The sequence below is a fragment of the Aulostomus chinensis genome, chromosome 10 (assembly GCF_037954235.1).
Source record: "Aulostomus chinensis isolate RoL2024-O1b breed Wild chromosome 10, RoL_Achi_v1.0, whole genome shotgun sequence".
Lineage (NCBI taxonomy): Eukaryota > Metazoa > Chordata > Actinopteri > Syngnathiformes > Aulostomidae > Aulostomus > Aulostomus chinensis.
The window spans coordinates 27,506,607-27,526,149 of NC_141329.1; the positions used below are offsets into that span (position 1 = coordinate 27,506,607).

A 19,543-nucleotide genomic window follows, 5' to 3' on the forward strand; every position below is an offset into this window, starting at 1 on the left:
GCTTTTCCTTTTCACAGAGAGAGAAACACTGTTCAAGGCTGAATATTAAAGTCGAGGAAGTCTGACTGCCTTTCTGCCTCTCCTGATTCATCGGCTGCAGAATCTCAGGAGAGCGTCGCTGCTTTTATGCCTCAGGGCCTGGTCCTGTTGCATCATCAGCTGCGACTTGAGGAAGCACTTCTGAGGCGGCTACTTCTGGTGCCAGCCAAGGTCACGGCAGCTTTTGTCTCCGCGAGTCTTTTATGTGCGAAGCTACTCAGGACCCTCCAGGAGGAACCGGCGTCAGAGTCTTGGCTCCGTGGCAGCGCGATGCAGATGTTCATCATTTTGCGACCGACAGCCAGGTATTTTTCCCCCGAGGGTGGCTGACGGCTACAGAGCAACAAAAAAAACAGAGGTGGAGCTGGAGGATGTCGTCCCCTCCATCAGGGACGGCTCCCTCCCTCTACGGCGTTCTAGTTAGCCAGAGATTAATGACTTAATACTCCACCGAACACCACAGCTGCTTCTTCCTTCCCGTGGATTCGTTTTTGAAAACCATCCCAACTTCCCAACTGATGTATTCCTGCACATCTCTATCAAATCTCTGCTGCTCGTCCCTTCAGATGGGAGCTCACAAAGACGTTTTCCCTCCTGCATCACTTCTTTGACACTCCAGAGTGCAGAAAGAGCCAGCCACGTGTACCTGCAGTAGCTTGAAGCTAATAGAGACTGAGGGCTACCGACAGCAAAACTCTCCAAAAATGTCGGCTCTCAAACTCTGCCGCCATCATCTGGTATAACCACGGCTTCAGCTGCAAGCTCAGTAATCCAGCACAAAGCCTGAGAGCTAAAAACCAACCCCAACCCTTCAGTTCGGCTGCTCCAAACGCAGGCGCGTTCTAAAGTTTTCTTTAACCGAAATTGTTTGGCTTCTAGCAAATGGATCTGAAGCTTGATTTAATAATTAATTGCGCCTTCCTGCTGGAACGGGCTACTCGGTTGATGATCCAACGCTGGAGGTCAAAGCAACCGGCTCATTAGAAGGCCGACGCACAGAAGGTGACTCTGTGACTTTGTGGTGAACTTGAGAAAACTGGCTGGGAGAGACTAGAGAGTGGAGGAAGCAGCAGCTTGCTCCTGAAGTCAGGTGGGTGACGAGCCTGCATCCAACTGCAAACGCCTCTCCTTCACATTTTCAGAGCCCGTGTCAGATGGCGCCGTCCCTCAGTCCCTATATGAACTGCTTCGTCACCTCTCCAAACCTCCTACTGCAGGGTTTGTTTACGTCTTCATCTGTGCTGAGGAAATCATTTGGTTTTCTTTTGCTGGTTTACACTCACTGAATAGCGCATCGTCTGCTAAAGTGCTGATACCAGATGAAGATACTGCCAGAAATCTGGGAGCCGCACAGATCTGCCACCTCGGCTTTTGTTCGCTCTGGCAGGTGTGATTTGGTCTGGTGACGTCAGGCTCAACCGCTGTCATTAGTGAGTTCTGATTTTAAAAGTACTTTTGTCGGCGGTACTTTAATTATACAAGTATACTGAAATGAAAGAGCAGAGAGAATACAGGAAATGTTTGATAAAATGTTGACTATCGCAGTCGCAGCTCCGGGTCCGCTGTTTGCAGGCAGCAGCTGATATCCAGAGGAGGAAGCGTCAAAGTACTACTGATCATGTCAAGTACTTCATCCCAGTCTCCACAAACCAGGACCGTTGCTGGATGCTTCCCCCGGCCGCAGCTCTACGTTTCTCTGTCTGTCTTAACCCAGCTGGTCGAGGCAGACGGCCGCCCACCAGGAAGTCTGGATCTGCTTGTAGATGGGCTCCATTTGGAAAACCGTTGAGAGATGACCTTTCCTGAGATGCGGCACTAGATGAAACCTTGATAGCCAAAATAGCGACAAGCATCAGTGGAGCAGGAAGCATCTTTGTGGGATCCTGCAATCATTTAAAAAAAAAAGAAAAAAGCTTCTTCAGGTACAACCATGTAGGTTTTCAATGGGGGGGGGGGGCGTAATTCTTCTCCCACTTCCTGAATGTCTACGTTCGTCCAAGGTTTAGGACGACCTCCCCTCCACGCCACCACAGGTCCCATCCCCCGATCAGTCGGGGTTCTTGTTATGGCCGGCTTATTTATCCTGTTACCTGAGAGAGAGAACGGTCTGTCGCTTCCTGGGGATGAGATAAATGAAGCCATTACCTTCACAAGCCTTTTTTTGTTTCAAGATAACAAAATAATTAACGCGTATAATCGATGGAATCTGAGCCAATTCATAGTGTCAAATGCTTAAATTGATCTTGTGTTCTTGTTCCCCAGCACGTCTGCTGATTGCGCTCTCAGCCTGATTGCTGCCTTGTTTTATCAGTAACAAAAGTAAAAAAAAAAAAGTCCAATGGATGAAACAAATTGCTTTGACTTTGTCAAGAAGACTTTTTTTAAACACTGTAATTCTTCTTTCAACCCTGTGAAGCCCAAAATTAGCTTGAAACAATGTGTCTGCTCTTTCCCTGATCCTGAGTCCTTCATCTCCACCATCATCCCTCCGTCCTGACACCCCAGGGTCCCGGCCCTGCCTGATCTGGCCCACCGCCCTGCATTTACACTCAGTATGCATGGATTCAGGTCCAGTTAGTGGCCACCAACCTGCAGGACGGCTGCTGCAGTCGGAACAGGAGCAGAAGGGGAACAAATTGGACATTCCTGCATGGGTGACTTTCCTCGGACAAGGTCCCGCTTTCATCTGCAGACACAGGAGGAGGAGAGGAAATTGGTTTACAACTAGAGCATGAGGAACACGAGACAACAGGAAGAACAGAGGAGGGTAACGCGTGTCCCCGCTTCACGTTATCGGCCATGCTTTTGAGTCATTCTGAAGATGCTTGCATACTGAGGACAAAAGTAATTAAGCTGAATTTTTTTTCTTGGTCATATTATTTTCTATAAACCCCTCCGTCTCTTCTGTGCAGCAGGAGCTTTCATTGTTAGACTACGGAGATAATAAACAGCAGTCGAGAGAGACCTCGGGGGAGACAAAGAAGCCCCACTAGGCTTATAAAAACTTTCGCTCAGAGAGCAAAAGAGAGAAGTGATGCAAGTGTTGTCATTCATTGATTTGTTATTGTCCGAAGGCTTTGGCGCCGCGTTCTGTCAGAAGTTTTGACAACTATCAGCGGGCGTGTGGATCAGTCCTGTTTGAATCAGTGAGCGCAGCAGGAGCTGGCGGTTGCCAGTCTTACATTGCATCCAGGATTAGAGAGCCTGTCGGAGCTCGCTGCCTCGCCACGGTTGTAAAGGACGTTGAGAACCGGGAGAACTGAAGGGTTCTTGCCCTCATTAAAACAACAAAGACACAAACAAGCAGCCACGTTTCCCTTTAATCCCAACGCACAGAAACACAGACGGCTTTAATTGCGAGTGTCAGGCTCACTTCTGCGTCCTGCTTCGCCCTCAACCTGGCGCTCCTGTGCGCGGAGGTTCTCGCTCATCATTCGCTCACCATCCCTTAACTGTGAGAAGTCGTTGGTTGTCAGATTCAAGACTGGACAGGATGTTTTTGGGGGTTTTTTTATCCTACAACACAAGACGGGAGCGACTGTAACCAAGAACTAATACCAACTGTGGATCCCACGCTCAGAACTTCTCTGTTCTCTGTTCCACATTGATACAGACGCAGGTCTAGACCTTCACCTCCGCGTCTGCTGCTCTGCGAGTCGTGAGTGTCCGAGAGTGTTGGATGGTGATTTAAGACCAAAGGGAAACGTGAAAGGAAGAGTTCACACAGCATCGACTACCACGTAATCCATCTGTCTTCTTCTTTGGTCGTGTCAGGTGACGGGCAGGTCGACTTCGAGGAGTTCATGACGATTCTCGGACCCAAGCTGCTGTCGTCTGAGACGCGGGAGGGCTTCCTGGGCAGCACCATAGACACCATCTTCTGGCAGGTAAAACTTCTGCCTCCTTTAAGTGTTTGTTCTCTGAGCTCCAAATGGTTGAATGATAATTACTCTGAAGAAGAGTAGAGAAACATAATCCTTTTTGTTCCTGAGCCTCGGGGTGTTTTTGCACTTTGGCTGAGTTTCTCACAGACATCATTTACTCTCAAGGCTTCAGTGTCTTTCATCTCTACTGGTGGCGCGACTGCTCAGAGCGCCACGAAGGGCCGGCCGCTTTGATCCAAGCTGGAATAGCTCAACAACTGTCGGCTCGGCTGCCATACTGTGCAGCGGTGTACGGTCCACATGGTCCGTGATCCCCAAACTGGGGCACGTGTACCTCGGGGGGGGGGGGGACACCTGAACTACTCGTCTACACGTCAGTCTCCTCCTGAATCTGAATGGTAGAATGGATGGATGGATGGTTGCAGCCCCCTGTTGAAAGGTCTGCTCTCTCCATGTCTGACAGAGCTGGCATCCACGTTAGCAGTGCTAGCAGCTCATGTCAACATCCTCGCGGTTGTTTTTTCATGATATTTGAGGAGGTTTAACAGCTGATACAGATGTGCAGCAGACAGCATTGCTCTTTGTTGGGATTCCTCTGGTGTGATGCCCAGACTTTCAGCTGTCTCCGTTTGCCCCAAGCTACCTGGCCGGCTCTTCCTGCAACCTGGAGTCACAAAGAAGTGGTGCGGGAGGGAAAAATGTCTTGGAAGTGTTTTATGTGTTTTATGAGTTCTTGAGAGGCAAAAAAACAAAAACAAAAACAAAAACCTTTTATTCTGAAGTATCACTTTAAAAAGGTAAAGGTAAGCAGCTCAAAGTTCTCTCCACTTAACAGTTTTTCCTCAAACTTGTAGACATGGAGCTCAAATTTTAGGGAACTTCAAGTAGTGGAAAGACACCATTCGTGCTTGTGTTTGAAGTGAAGTATTTGTACAACACGTTGGAAGCCCAGAGTGACTCCTGTACGTCTTTGTACCGCCTATAAATACATCTGCAAATGACATGAGAGGAAGCCCAATCCCCTCAGGTTTCAACCTGGGAGGTTTCAACTTGACATCGGAGAAAATTGACGAGTCGTTGCGCTCATCTTCAGTCTGAAATCACTTCCACTCTGATCAATTCTCCATTTTCCCAGCCAGTCACTGGAGACCAACCTCTCCAGCTGAACCATTTCAGAGGTGGACGCTGATACGCGGCCTCGTACGTGTTTGACTTCAGCAAAGTAAAGAAGCAAACCACAGTGTTCAGAGATACGCCGCACGGCGTCAGAATTCTTCTGTGGCGGCAACTTGTTGGGCCTCTGCGGTCTCAGATGGATCGGTAGGATCCAAAGATGGATCAGGGAAGTCACTGGATCCAAAGTTCTGGACCCAGGTGAAGGACCTTTTGAGTGGATATGAAACACTCCAGAGAAAATATCAGTGGAGCATAGAAACAGGCCAACTCAGAGTGAGAGGGACAGAGTGATGAATGTTCAGACAATAGAAAGTCAGAGAGAGGAATGACGACAAATCTAGCAGGTGTGAAGGAAAGAACGGGACATTTGGCTCTGATAGTAACGCTTGGCAAGCCTGTCTTCCTGATGCAATCATTGGATTGACCCCAGCGCTTTCTCCTGGACGGGAACACGGCGAGGACGCGGGTCTCGCCGGGCGGTGGAGAGCAGGTGGGGCCAGGGCTCTCCCGGACCCTGCTGCTGTGACCTTGGCTTTTACAGGAGATTAGCTGGACTGAGAAGGATTTTTCTCCTCCCTCAAACGGCAGGCGGCTTGTGGGTTGGCCGCGTCTGTTCCTTCTCCACTTACAAACCTGTTGAACTGGTGCCCAGAGGCAGGGATCACACATCCGAGGTGTGGAGCATATTCACAGCGAATAAATTGTCTGTCAAACCTTGATTTATCATGATGGTTTCTCCACACGCCTCACGCATGATTAGCAGCCTGAGGTATTGTAGTTTTGTGCTTGGTTTAGTTTGTAAATGGACTGTGGTGCATGACTCAGCCTCTTTCTACATATTAATTACGTGTGCAGTCATCCTGCATGAATCTCAGCCCTTAAGTGAAGTTTTAACCTTTTCAGGCTCTGGTAAGGTGGAACAGATGCAGCGTTACGGCTTCATTTCCAGGTGGAATGTCGGTCCTCTACTTAAAACCCATTTATTTGATGAAATATTAAAATATTACATCTGTTCAACTTCCACCTTTATGAGACAATGAAAAATGGAACTCTAGAGGAGGAAGGATAGCGCCGTCTGCTTGAAAGCCCACCAGCAAACACTGAATAAACCATCACCATGTCTCTGACTCAGAAACGACTCTCCTGCCTCCATCAGCGGGTCTCGCATTCCTAGAAACCCACCGACTTTTTTAGTGTGCGTCAGCTACCACGGACAGGAGAGCGCACGTGTTTGGGCGCCGAGCCTCTGCAGGAGCTGTGGTCACGTGTTTTCCTGTTTGCGAGGCAGAACCGTGTTTTTTACGCTTTTTTCTTTTACCACAAATGCCACCAACAGCACGGCGGGTTATTGGGGCGAGGGATGAGGAAAAAAAGAGGCGGAGGGTTTTTAACCATTATGCACTTCGACCAAAAAAAAAGAAGTCAAAATGTCAAGTAAAACATGAAATGTCAAGTACGGAGCCGGAAGTGAGAAGTTCTTCTTTTTCATCAGGAACTTGGAGGAAAGAAGTGGAAATGTTGAGAGTAAAGATTTTCCTTTCATGCTGCATGTCAGGAATAAACGTCTCCAGATTAAAGCCGATACCAGGAAGCAGGTATGGCGGCCTCTACAAACGCCCCCGCATCGATGAATTATGCACCAGAATCTGAGTTGTTATCGGCTCTTCCCACTTTCCTGGCCCCAATATTCCTTGGTTCCAACACGGTGACATTCCGAGCGTTCTACCCTGCTTCCTGGCAGACGTGTTCATCAGGAAATGAGGAAGAAGGTAACAGGCGGGAGCCTCTGTTTTTGCAGGAGTTGCTGCGGCAGAGCGAACCGCCAGCGATCAGATGGCTCGTGATAAACGCCGCTCGAGGTACAGGAGGCCGTGTCTGTCACGCTGCCCGGGACGTTTTCTGCCTCTTTGTGGCAAATTAGAGTAAAATATGTTTTACAAATGAATTACAAAAAAAAAAAAAAAGGCCGGCATAGTCTTCAGGGACAGGGCGAGATGAATAAAAGTGGCTCTTCCAAACATTTCATTGGTGTTCATGTTCATTTGAATTTATGACTGGAGAATAAGAAGCCAATAAACTTGCGGTGGAGGATCCGCTGCTGTTTCATCTGCTGGTTTCAGAGCTGCGTCATCCGAGGTGAAGGAAGCGAATGGATCACGGAGGCCGTGCCAGGCGGCAGCGTCACGGCTGATCGACACTCTCAGAAGCTCGATGGTGGTGCCTTTTAATGCCTTCTGTACGCGTACAGTACGCATCACGATAAGGTTACAACAAAGGCGCCTTGTCGGAGGAGCGCTGAGACTCATCAAAGCCTTCGTCGAGGCTTCATATTTTCTTCCATCTGGCGTTTAGTCTGATTTTGTGATTAAGTATTTATTTTCTCCAGCTTTACTTGTCAGAGTTTGTCTCCGTCAAATCGGAGGAGAATCCACTCGGGGAGGGGACACGAGCCCTGATAACTTGTTTGAACTTTGCTTCATGTTCTGGGTTTTTGAATCACAGGAGCGTCTCGGCTCTCCTCTCAGCTGAAGGATGTTCTCATCATTCCACTAATGTCAGGAAGAGTGTTACATCCCTACCAGCTGGAGTGACAGGATAATGATTCACCCGCTCGCACACACTCACCTTCCTACTCACTCGTATCTGCTCTTGAACATTTTGTTAACGCATCTAATTATCCCGTCTGGGTAATTATGAGCTTGTAATTGAGCAACTGCAAACATTTCGTTTTGCTATGTTTTGCTAATCAGCGGCGCCATGACGACGAGGCTGCAAACCATCGTGAGGACTTTTGTGTCATTTCATCTTTTGTGAGTTTCTTTTTTTTGTTGTTGTTGCTACGATGGACTGATTTTTCTTTAGTGTCCCACATAGTTTAGAAGACAGGGCTTTGATATCCTTTATAATTACAGGTCAGTGTCCCTTACAGTGTACTAATTAATCCCCGGGGGGATCGCATCACTGTGATTCCTGCCAAGTGACCCAATTAAAGTGAAGCTGTGAGTGAGGCTGGAGAAAATATAACATAATTGTTGTCATAATTCCAACAATAATCCTCCCAAGAAAAACAGGGGGGATGATTACAAGCAGCGGAACCAGCATGCATCGCTGTTGCAGTGACGTAGTAATTATGACCCCAGGAGAGCGGGGAATCTGTTCACGGCAACACCGTGAAGTCCATGTGAGGCGGCGGTGGACTGTCCTCGCAAACTCGTTTGTTTTCTCCTAACCTATAAAAACAGCAACACTTATTTGAACTCTGAACTCATTTTTGGGACCAAAACTCGGAGCAAAAGTCACTAGTGGACAGCTGGTGGTTCGGTTTCAGACCCAGACGCCGTCCTATCCAGACCTGCACCTGTAACCTATACTGATTCATTAAAACATTTTGGCAAAGCGCTTTTTATTTTTCCATCTTTCTTGCCCTTATTGAACTCGTTTAAGTTACCAAGAAACTCCGTGGCATGCTTGATACACCGCGATGATGGTTGAGGAAATTCTTCTCTTCTTGGACGTCTTTGAACTCCAACCTGTTCGTCTCTACGGACCCGCAGGTCCAGAAAAACGGTGTCAAATCAAAAGCCCGAAGCATTTTGGGTGTCCAAGTGCACCGCCTAGAGTCCAGCATGTTGCGTCATTGCTAGAAGCTCTGTAGAATCCGTCTGCCTTCAGGAGCTTCTCTCATTGGGGTGCAGTTGTAGTCCTGAATGGATTCGGTGGTGTTTCTGTGTATCGGATCATCCCTGTCGTGCCTCACATCTCACAAATGAACTTTGCTTTCATGCAGCCGTTTTCCAAACAATTTTCAGGTTCAGTGTTGATGAAGATATAAAGATAATTTGGGGATAAAAAAAAAAAGTGACTTAAAACTACGAGACATTTTCATCTAAAGACTAAGAATAAATCCACAACCGCTGCCAAAGTCAACGCCGGAGTTTTGTTTCAGCAGAATGTTTGTTGCTCTCTGCTGCTGTGGCTGTTAACTCCAGATTAGATGAGATTAGATTAGTTTAGCTGTTAATGAAGCCCGTGGAGGAATCAGGCCGCAGCGTATTAAGCATCATAGCAGCAGCCTCGGCAGCAGGAGCTCAAATGGCTGCGTCATTAAAAAGGTGATCATTTGTCTTGGATGTCAGTGTTGGTACCTTCTCCGAGATGTTGCTGTTTCGGTTACAAGTTTTTTTTGTGTTTTTTTTTTTAAACCCCCCCTCTCCCCGAAAAAAAACTTTTAATGATTTGTCATTATTTTAATCTCCATTCACGTAGATGCCTGGTTGAAGCAACACTTCACCACCGTTACTCAAAAATAGGACTTGGTTTTCCCTCCTGTGTCACGTCTTTGTGAGTCTAGAATGCAGAAAGTGCACAAGTACTACACGGTGCAGGAGTACTACACGACTAGTACTACTTAGCCTGCTGCTGTAAACGGATTTTACTGTGTGCTTCACCTTTAGAAAGTCAGCTGATCCATGACTAGAAGATGAAGCAGAAGAAGGACTGATTAGGGTTCGCTGACCTTTTGACAGAACAGCATGAGTGAGATTCTTCCTTGAGCATCTTTGAAAAAAGACTTGTTACGACTGAGCTGAAGAGGGTTTGGAGAACCTGGTGGAAAACTGAAGCTGATTCATTGTTTGGAAGACAGCAACTCTGCACAGATTTGTTAACGAGCGGACGAAGATTTATGACATAATCTGAAAAAAAACCCAGAACAATCCTGATCAAAACGTCCTCATTCAGCCAGAAGTCAGATTATTGCAGTCCATGTATTGTCATTTTTAGATGTGAACATAATCAGGGAAGACAAATCTGGATGGCAATAATCTGACCTACTGACCTTTTTATAAATATGACAAGATTTCCTTTTTGAATGTCGGAGTTTTGTCCCAAACTGCTTCTGTGATTCTGTCTGCGACGGCGGAATCTCCGGTGTTTTCCCGGCTAAAATCAAACAAAAACACAAAACTGTGTTCACGGCCGACTTTGCAACACTCGCTGGAAGCTGGATTTTCCTGTCGGAAAGCAGTTTGATGGACGTTGCCAAATGTTGCTGGAGCGCTGAAGGTGCACAGATCTTTACAGCGACTTGGGCCGTGAAATCCCGAGAAGTTCTCACTCTTGACTTCATCGCGTTTTTCAAGCTTGTCAGAAAACGTTGCTGGCACAGGTTTGTATTTATTTCGAGTTTTTTTTCTTGATGGGGTGAAGAGTGATATCCTGTCCCTTTGCTCCTCCCAGACATGTTGGAGGGTCATTTCCACGTTCTCCACATCGACTCTGCGCAAAAATCCCATCTGCGGCACAGTTTTACCGTTTTTTTCTATCAGTGGCAACAACAAAAACAAGGCAACCAAAATGCCAAAGTCTCTGCTGGCCCACTGGATGATGAGCTGAGAGTTGCTCTCCGGCTCCAGGTGAGGAGGGAGCGTAGAGCCAGGCCACAAATGTCTTGAGAACCTTTGTTCCAGGTGTCGCCTCACATGAAACATGTCTGAGCGCGAAGCCTGACACCCTCGCCCTCGACAGATGTAGACTTCCACTACAGCTTGGACATTTTAAGTGCGAGTCACGGCGCAATTTAGGATTTAGAGTATCTTTTCTTTAGAGGGTTGGCTAACATTTGTCTTTGCCCGGTGCCGGGGAATGAGACCTCGTCAGAAGCTCGGTGATTGTTTCTGCGCTGTGGCGGTCTGCAGAGCACACTGATCAGAACTATTCATTTGATGCCCTCACCCCCAGAAATAAAATGTAATATCCTGGGAGAGGCGAGTCATTTGTATCAGCTGTCAAACAATAATTTCAAAGTTCATTTCCCCGTGATATGATGGATAATGCGGCGGTTTTACGTCTGTGTGAGCTGCGGTTATCTGCGGTCCTATCACAGACGGCGAAGGAGAAGCGGTGACGACCAGTGGCTGATGATGAGGACAAAAAAAAAAAGTCTCTTGAGTACAGGTGTGTCCGTGTGGCTCGTGTGTGCGCAAAACTGCTTTTAAAAACTTTTTTCTCAGTGTTTACATGTCATCGTAGGGGGCGCCGCTATAGTTCATCTGACAAAAAAGGAAACGTACCACTGGAAGGTCGCATGAGAGGCTAGCAGCTAGCCGTGTCACTCCCTGAAGAATAAGATGTAAAATAATTGAATATGCTGGATACTTCTCATCCTTAAAAGAATACTTCTCTGAAAAAAGTGTATTTCACCTCTTAAATACTCACAAGTAGGAGTCTTGAGCTGATAAGGAAAGTCAGCCCTGTGTACTTAGCTTGAAGCTAACTAGCTTGAAGCTAATTGTTTTTAGCTCAGATCCAAGTGTTTGTGGATTACTGAGCGTACGTCTGGATAAAGAGGACATGGGTTGTCCTTAATGATACGCTTGAGGGTTTGTAAACGGACGTTTTTGGACAGTTTAGCTGTGGTTAGCCGTCAGTCGTCACGCGCGTCCAGCAGAATCTACGTGGCTGGCTCTTACTGCGCCCTGGAGTCATAAAGAGAGCGAGCTGGAGATACTTATTTGTGAGTACCTGAAAGGCAAAGTACACTTTTAGCTGAATTTTCACTTTAGGGGTTGCACTGATGTGGGAATAACTGAACAACTAAACTGACATGCTGAAGTCAAAATGGAGACATCCCTTTAAAAAACTGCTGACTGTCAACAGTCCTGCTGCAGGCGGGGAACATGAAGGGAGACAGCACTTCTCTGGGTGTGGGATGGATTTAAGGCCGCTGTGCTGGATGTAAATACGCTCGAGTGTGTTCATGTGTTTGCTGATAAGGCAGGGAAGGAACAAACATCAGATTGTCAGATGTGGACTTGAATAGTAATGAAGACGGCACAGAAACATGAGATAATCAACACCCCCACACACACTGTTGAGACCAGCCGATGAGAGTGGCGTCCCCCTAATGCGCTCGTCCTCAGATTCCAGCAGGTCGGTGATTATTTAAGTCAAAATGGATTCATTTGTCTCAATTTTACCAGGAGTTACAGCGCCATTACGCCAGTAAAGAGCATAGATTTGATCATCAGCCAGAACCCTCTGCTCTGCTCTGCTCCCTCTCAGGCTGAAATAGAAGCTATCACTGCGAGTATGCGGCGCAGCTCCTACGCTCCTTTATTCCTCCTTGATGAATTTGTGGTCAGACAAACAGGATGGCGAGATTTGTCACACTCGGCTACATCACTGCAACAGAGTCTCGCCTGAGTTCCAGTTGAATTCCAGCACCACTGAGTGTGTTTTGTGTGATGCTTCACAAGGATGTAAAGGTTAGCAAGACTGTACTTTAATAATGCTGCTCCTGTAAATAACCCAACTGATGCTCCTTTGTGAGCACGAACCCAGGGTCCGCCGGTGCAATGTCTCCATTTATCTTTTGTTTTTCTTTCTGTTCTATCCTGCAGAATTAACACGCCCAGCTGGATGTTACCGTGCGTTTGCCTGAGCGATTGTACACGCAGTGATACTTCAAAACCCTCAAGGGCCACGTGAGGCGTTTGGCGCTCGTAATGCCGTGGATAACGTTGGCTGTGTTAATGATTCTTCCATGAATGTCGTCATCAAGCGTCAAGCTAAATACGCGTGGCTGCTTGTGGAGTCACGGAGAAGTGACGCGGAGTGTTGCTTCTGTGAGCTCATGACACCTTTTTGTGAGAAGTCAAAAGGCAAAAATGCACTTTTTGCCCAAAGTATCACTTTGTTTGCTAACTTAGCATTTCTTGTTTTGCACTGTAGACGCGGTCACCCAAGTTTCCGGTCCGATGCTGCCCCCTGTTGGGTTGATATGTAAAACAGGGTGTTTCTTGCTTGCCATCACATGACACCTTCTCACAGTTTAATCTATTATTCAGTGTGAGTTGCAGATTTCTATCTAGTTAATCTATGGCGAGCTTGCGGAGCAGTACAGAGTTACCATTCTGCTCATCAGCCCAGCGACGGGGAATCATGAGTGGCTCCGTTTGAAGTTCCGCTGGTCATGCAGGCGCAGTATCAGTACATCCTCAGGCCTCCTGAGAAGCTGCAGCTCATCTGACTTGGATTTTTTTCCCGCCTTTTCGCTGTTATTGACCTTTTAAATCCCATTTAATTGACGGGTGGAGCTCATTTGTCAGCCAACTGCAGCTGAGAAGACAATGCTGGATGTTCATCAAATGTTTCCCGCTGATGTGGATCTAAAACCTCTACAGATTTCAGGTTCAAGCTCATCACGTAGCTTTCATGTGCAGCTGGTTTAGTCCATCTTTGTCTGAGCGTCAAACAGCAGCATGAATTAACATATTCACCAGCTTCCACACTGCGTGGTGCGGTCCTCAGCACGCTGACACAGGGACACTCGTGTGAGAGATGATTTTAATTTCAGATGCGACCGTGCACAAGTGGGTCGCCGTGACTGTGCTCTGCTCTCTGTGCTCTGCAGCCTCACGCCGGCTGTTGGTCTTCAACCCAGCGAGCCCCCCTGGTGTCAGCAGAGAGGAAATAAAAGTCCGGCTTCTCAGTCACTTTCAGAAACGTCTGAGAAGTTTGAATATTTGGTTTGAAAAACGTATCGTTGAAGCCTGTGTGATGGCCCCCCCCCCCCCGTATGTTTAAGAGGATAAAACAACACAACAACATTTATATAACTTCTGTTATATTTATTTCATAAACACGTAATCTGCGCGTCTACAGAGGACAAAAGTAACAAATGAAAATCTGATTTGTCCACAACTGAAGCTTTATGGTTCATGGAATTGAACACAAAACAGGAAATCATCAATTTACTGCTCCACCTCTTTAAACCCACCTGGTCGAGGCAGACGGCCGCCCACGTGAAGTCTGGGTCGGGGGAAGGGTTGGTCTCTCTCAGTTGATTAAAACTTCATTCAGTTTAATCACATTAAATGAAGGACTGTGGTTCTAAGTCTGCTCTTCCGTGAGGGATATTTGCTGTGAGTCGGTCCCGTGTAGGTAAAGTTTGACTTGACGTGGTGACCCAATGAGACCCCGGAGTTTAATCGACCCAGAACCGAACCAGATTATTATTGCTGCTATCACTATTAGAAAACTGAGACCTGGACCCACCCAGAAGTGAACTGCGGGCCCTGAACCCGGTCACGCCAGAGAGACGTAGACCAGAACTGCAACAGAACTTTGTGTCCTCTGGGATTTAGAAGCGTTTGTGTTGCAGTATCGGAAAAGAAATGTAATTAAATAGATTAAATTCAAATGTAGGATATTTGTTGACAGATGGCTGCTAATCTCTCCACTCACAGATGTGTACAGTGCCTCTCCCAGCTGAAGCCAGGGAGCGCCGTACATCGCTGACGGAGAAAAGAGAAGAGGAAAAAAAAAAACAACCCCAGTAAAGCAAAGTAACGCCGGAGGTCGTCGCTGTACTTCTCACTTTTGAAAGTTTGAGGGGTGAAGAAGTGAAGGTGGAGTGAAGCTGTGGACTCTAATTAGGTTCCAGTCAAACTCCCAGAAAACAGCCTCTTTAGTAGATGAGGGGGGAAAAAGACAGGTGTTTGGCTCCTCTTGACGGAAGTTGTGACGCTTTAGGCGTCATTGCGAGGAGCAGGAAGTGTTCCTCAAGTTTGAATGTTACCCCCCCCCCCACCGCCGTATCCATATCCTCCAGTGTTTGTGTTGCTGTCCTCATCTTGCTACTCTCCATCTTTTCCTCCTCCCCGTTCTTCTTCATGACTTACATGGAGCAGGACTATGGATCGGCTCAATCCCGTTAACGAGCGCCCGCAGGCGGCGCCTTCTCTGGTTAATGGGCTTAACTTCTCCTGGATTAATCAAACTAACTATAATTGGTTATTGATAACTTGATAACAGCTTTCGGCCGTCTCGTCTTTTCTCACGTTCCTGAGATTATCCCATCTCAGGTCGACGGTGGTTTTTCTTCGCCGCTGGTTGTGTTATTCCTGCTCGCAGCAAATGAAAAGTGAATATAAAATGAGACGACTTCTCAAAGTGATAGAATTACTTCCTGTTTCCCCTGAGAGGCTTTCAGGCTGTTTAATACCTGATGGGAGCTCTTTTTTTTTGGAGCTTCAGTCTTCTGCTGATATCTGAGGATACAAAAACCCTTGAAACCTCAAGATGAAACTTTCAGACTGCATGATTTCTTCCTCTATGGGTCCAGTTTATTGCTCAGAGGTTGGAAACCTTTCAAGGCTGCAGGAAACTGAAGTCAAACTGCCATTTGTTTCTGCGTGTTTCTGCGTTTCCAGTCCAAACACCAAGCCAGACATTGAATTAGCATCCACGTGAGCCATGGCGGAGCGCCTGCCCCGGGCTTGGCCTTCCTCTGGTTTGCTGTCCGCCACAGAATCTTCAGGAATGTTTTAAGCCGACCAAATGGGGGCTAAATTGTGGCTTTGAAATCAGTCATTTCAAGGGATTATGTGACGCCCAGAACAATTACCCACAATCCAAAACAGAACCGCCCTTGCATAAAACGAAGGGGGCTCCTTAGTAAGGGGGAGGATGTGATAGAGGATGTTGCCCCCCCCATCATGAGGGCTTCAACCTTTCCAACAGCGACTGTTACAGCAGAACATCCACCCCCAACAAGCCCCGCCAGCACGATAAAGTCCAGAATCTGTTATTGATGCTGTGTGTTGTGGTGCAGGTCGGGTGCATTTAGGGACGAAGTTTTGTATTTTTGACGTTCACCTCCACCGCCTTCACCGGGCGTTCCGACGATGGTCCCTCGGTTCTCACATTACTGTTTCCCAGAGGGCCGGTGGGTTTGGTGGCTTCCGTGCACGCTCGCTGATGAAGGCTTTTATGGGCCGGGAGGGGGGTGGGGGGTTGGATAGGGGCCAGTTTTGGGAATGAAAGTAAATCTATGGGAAACATCTTTGCGAACTCAAGCCTGCAGTCATCAAAGTCTGTTTTCAGCAGTGTCCCACGTGGCCGATGTTTCGGTGACCAGCCAGATATGAGCTCTAATTCTTTGCAGCCGCCGGTTTTTGACTCTCGCGGTGCACATTATGTTTTCTTTTCTCCATCAATTAATCCTCCAAGCCTTTGACGGCTCGGCGACGCAGCGTTAATGGAGACATAAATTTCTCCCGATAGCCGGGGGCCTTTCAGCAGCGACGGATCGGATGTTTAAAAGCAGGGATTGATAAAGATGCTGAGCAATCATTTTATGAGTGAAACAGACGTCTGCTTGTTAGCCGAGCAGGAAGAGGAGGACAGAAACTACCCGGTGCAGTCCGCCGTCACCTGGAGCACGCCGTACGCAGTCACACTCAGGTGTGGTAGAGAGACGGAAACTTCATTGAGGGCCATGCATGTTCTGGAATGTTTCCTGATGACATCCGTTCCTTATTCACCAATTTTAAATGAAATTCACTGTTGAAAGGAAAAAAAAAAGTTCTACAGATAAAGATTAGAGGCGGTTAGGTTTTGGCACAAAAGCATTAAAATGGATGATTGGCATAATTGTCTTAGCTTGGGTTAAATTTGTGAAACCTGGTGTCCTAAACGGGCCTTAAACAGGACATCAACGCTGATCTCCTGTTGCAAAGTCCAACAGGACTCCAGTCTCCAATCTTCCTGCCTCTCGGTGACGCCATCGATGTCACCACCGCGGAGAAAGATGTGACGAGGACGTCCTGGGGCGTGATGGCGCAAAGACGGAATCCGTGTCCGTTCCGTGGTCACGGGGGTCACTGATTACTGTGTCTGATGGCTGTCAGCACCTCATCGTGTTAACATCCGTGTCCCATCTCATGTATAAAAATATTCAATATGTCGGGTTCAGCCGAGTGGAGGAAAACAGCTTATATTCGGGCTCTTGTGACGAATGAAAGTGACGACTGCAGAAACTCAGGACGAAGGAGATATTGAGTTTGACAGCTGTGTGCAAAAGGGTGCTGATTGTTCTGAGGCAAGCAAACTGTCGCGGGAGATAAAATCGCTCGATAAAAGACCATGGCCAAGCAGCCCAGGCAGGAATAAATCACTTTACATTCAGTCGCTGCAATCCACATCTCAATCTTTCTCTGGGTTCTGGGATTATCCCGGGCCTGGGAAACCCACCAGTCCGTACCTTCACGATTGTTTGCCCTCCGAAATTATCCTGAACTCGCTGTGACAGATTTCCATCACTTCTGAGGTTCGGCCAATCACAAGAGGTGATCAGATACGGGGCAGGCTTGATACGATGACCGACAGGCGGGGGCGGGCTCAAGATGGCTGCTGCTGATGTGGAGCAGTCTGATGGCGAGTGTTTAACAATCCAGGCTGTTTGTGTTCTGGAGCATAGATTCATTTTGCATCCAATTAAATGTTTATAGTGTCTTGTGCAGCAGCTGCTCGCTGTGTGGCGCTGACCCTCCTCCTAACTCCAGACTCATGGCTGGAGATGGTTTGCTGAGACGACATGTAAAGTCAAGTTTGTCGTGAGCCGTGTCAAAACTACAGGTCGCACCCGAACTTCAACACGCGCACATGCAGCTAAATTGTCTACTTTTTGATCTCTTTTTCTCTTTTGTCTTTCAAGCTCACACAAGTAGGCGTCTTGAGCTCACAAAGATGTTCTTCCCCTCTGCATGTGTGTATTTGGCGGGAGGCTAACGGCAGCTACGTTCAGAAAAGCTGTCTGAAGATGCCAGTTTACGTGCAGCACCAGAATGGTAGCGTTACGCTTTGTTTTTAGCTGTTCACCCCTGGGTGGGACGCACCCGGGAGCTTGTGAACTGACATTTTTCGAACAGTTTTGCTTCTGTCCAGTTTGTGGCTGGCTCCTCCTGCATTCTGGTGTCCCAAAGAAGAAATGCAGGGAAAAAAATAAAATAAAAAAGCACCTTTGTGAGAGCAGGTCACCTCTTTAGGAGGCAAAATACACTTTGTAGGTGAAGTATGACTCAAATCAACCCCTTGGAAATGGACAGTGCACTGACAGGCTCCAGACCTGTTTGTAAATGAAAATTGGACCGGTGCTGTGGGACGAGTTTACCTCGGCACTCTGCAGCCGGGAGACTTGATCTGATACGTGGAAGAGGGCCAACGGACCTCGGAGGATTTAACACCTTCCAACAGCTTTTCTTAGTTCGCTGCAACTTTTCTTTTTTTTGATTCAGTTTGTTAATTTCCAAACCTTTGTTTATGTTGTGAAAATCCAAATCTCTGTCTGTAACCCGCTCAGATATCTGACTCCCAGTCGGCTGCAGAAACATCCTACTGAGGATTATATCATCTGCTGTGTTTTACTGTTGCCATTCCAAAAAGCTCAGAGTAATCGAAAGTCACTACTATCAGATCCTAAGTAAATAAAACAACTCCAGATGTAATTAAACTTCTGCATTCATGTCCAGGGATTTTCCAGGACAAGCATGTGCTCAGCAACATACTTCTGGTATTAACAACAAAATGGAACGCCATTATTTTAAAATGGAGATGTGAAAATGCCTATAATTGGATTCTACAGCATGTGCGAAGCATTATCTGTAGCTGCATAATTTGGCCGAGCTGCAAAGGGCTGGACTCAGCAGATGGAGGGATGCTGGTTCTTGGCACCTTGTCACAGCTTGTGAGCAGCTGAACATGCAGTGTGGAGAGGAGCTCGCAATCGATGAGCAAAATCAAAAAGTTCATGGTTTAATCCAAGGACAGTTCTGCTACCAGTTCCGCAACCGGCCACGTCAATGCATCGCCTCAGGATAGGCCTCACCAAGCTGCTGGTAATTACAGGCTATTGAATGCTGCTCACACTTGGTTTCTTGGAAACTCTCCTGAGTTTTCATGGAGATTTCTCTTGCTTCTGACACACAAAATATAAAGTAAATCAACGGCTTTTTTCTTTAAAGGGAGAACTCCAGGCTTTTGGTGGAGGGTTGGTGATCGCTGCTTCACGTCAGCAGGAGCAACGTCCCTCTTGCCCTTTGCTATGTTCACATCCCAGATCAGGAATCATGACACCAGAAGGACACGTCGTAGGGAACTCCTCTCTCCTATCCATCAGTCCAGCTCTCCCTCCACCTCCGTGTACAGATTTTCCTCCTTTTTTTTAACAACAGTTTGGCTGCTAAACGACATTCAGTCTGATTCTAGGTTGTGTCTCGCAGTTGTGTTTGCGATCTATTCTTCAGGGGGTTGAAGAAAGTCACTGGAGTGCTAGACTTTCCGTCACGGAGCATCCGAGACGCCTCGTTGCCGTCCTTGATTGGTGTCACACAAGACCGCATGAGGAACCTTTTGTCGGTCCTAATGTTCATAGCTGGGCAGGATGGTGTCCAAGTGCAGTCACAACGAAAAAACACCTGAAAGTCTTTTGTCTGGTCCCGGAAATGAAGGTTTCTGCCTTGAACCTGCTTCAAACCATCACAAGGTGATTGGAACTGGCCGAGAACGTCTCTGATCGTAAAGAGCAGCGCACGCCGCGCTCATGTGAGGTAACAGCGGTTTACGCCGACGAATGAACGACCAGGTGGGCTGAAATCAGAGAG

The 19,543-nt window shown here is 47.3% G+C and overlaps 1 protein-coding gene across 2 annotated transcripts in view; it reads left to right on the forward strand.

The window, feature by feature from the left end:
* The window catches only part of caln1 (calneuron 1), a 54,107-nt gene that overhangs the window by 20,889 nt on the left and 13,675 nt on the right, over positions 1 to 19,543 (forward strand). For both annotated transcript variants that reach the window (XM_086216790.1, XM_086216791.1), the window contains exon 4: positions 3,814 to 3,926. In XM_086216790.1, coding sequence (XP_086072916.1) covers positions 3,814 to 3,926 — 113 coding nt within the window. The remainder of the gene's footprint in view (positions 1 to 3,813; positions 3,927 to 19,543) is intronic.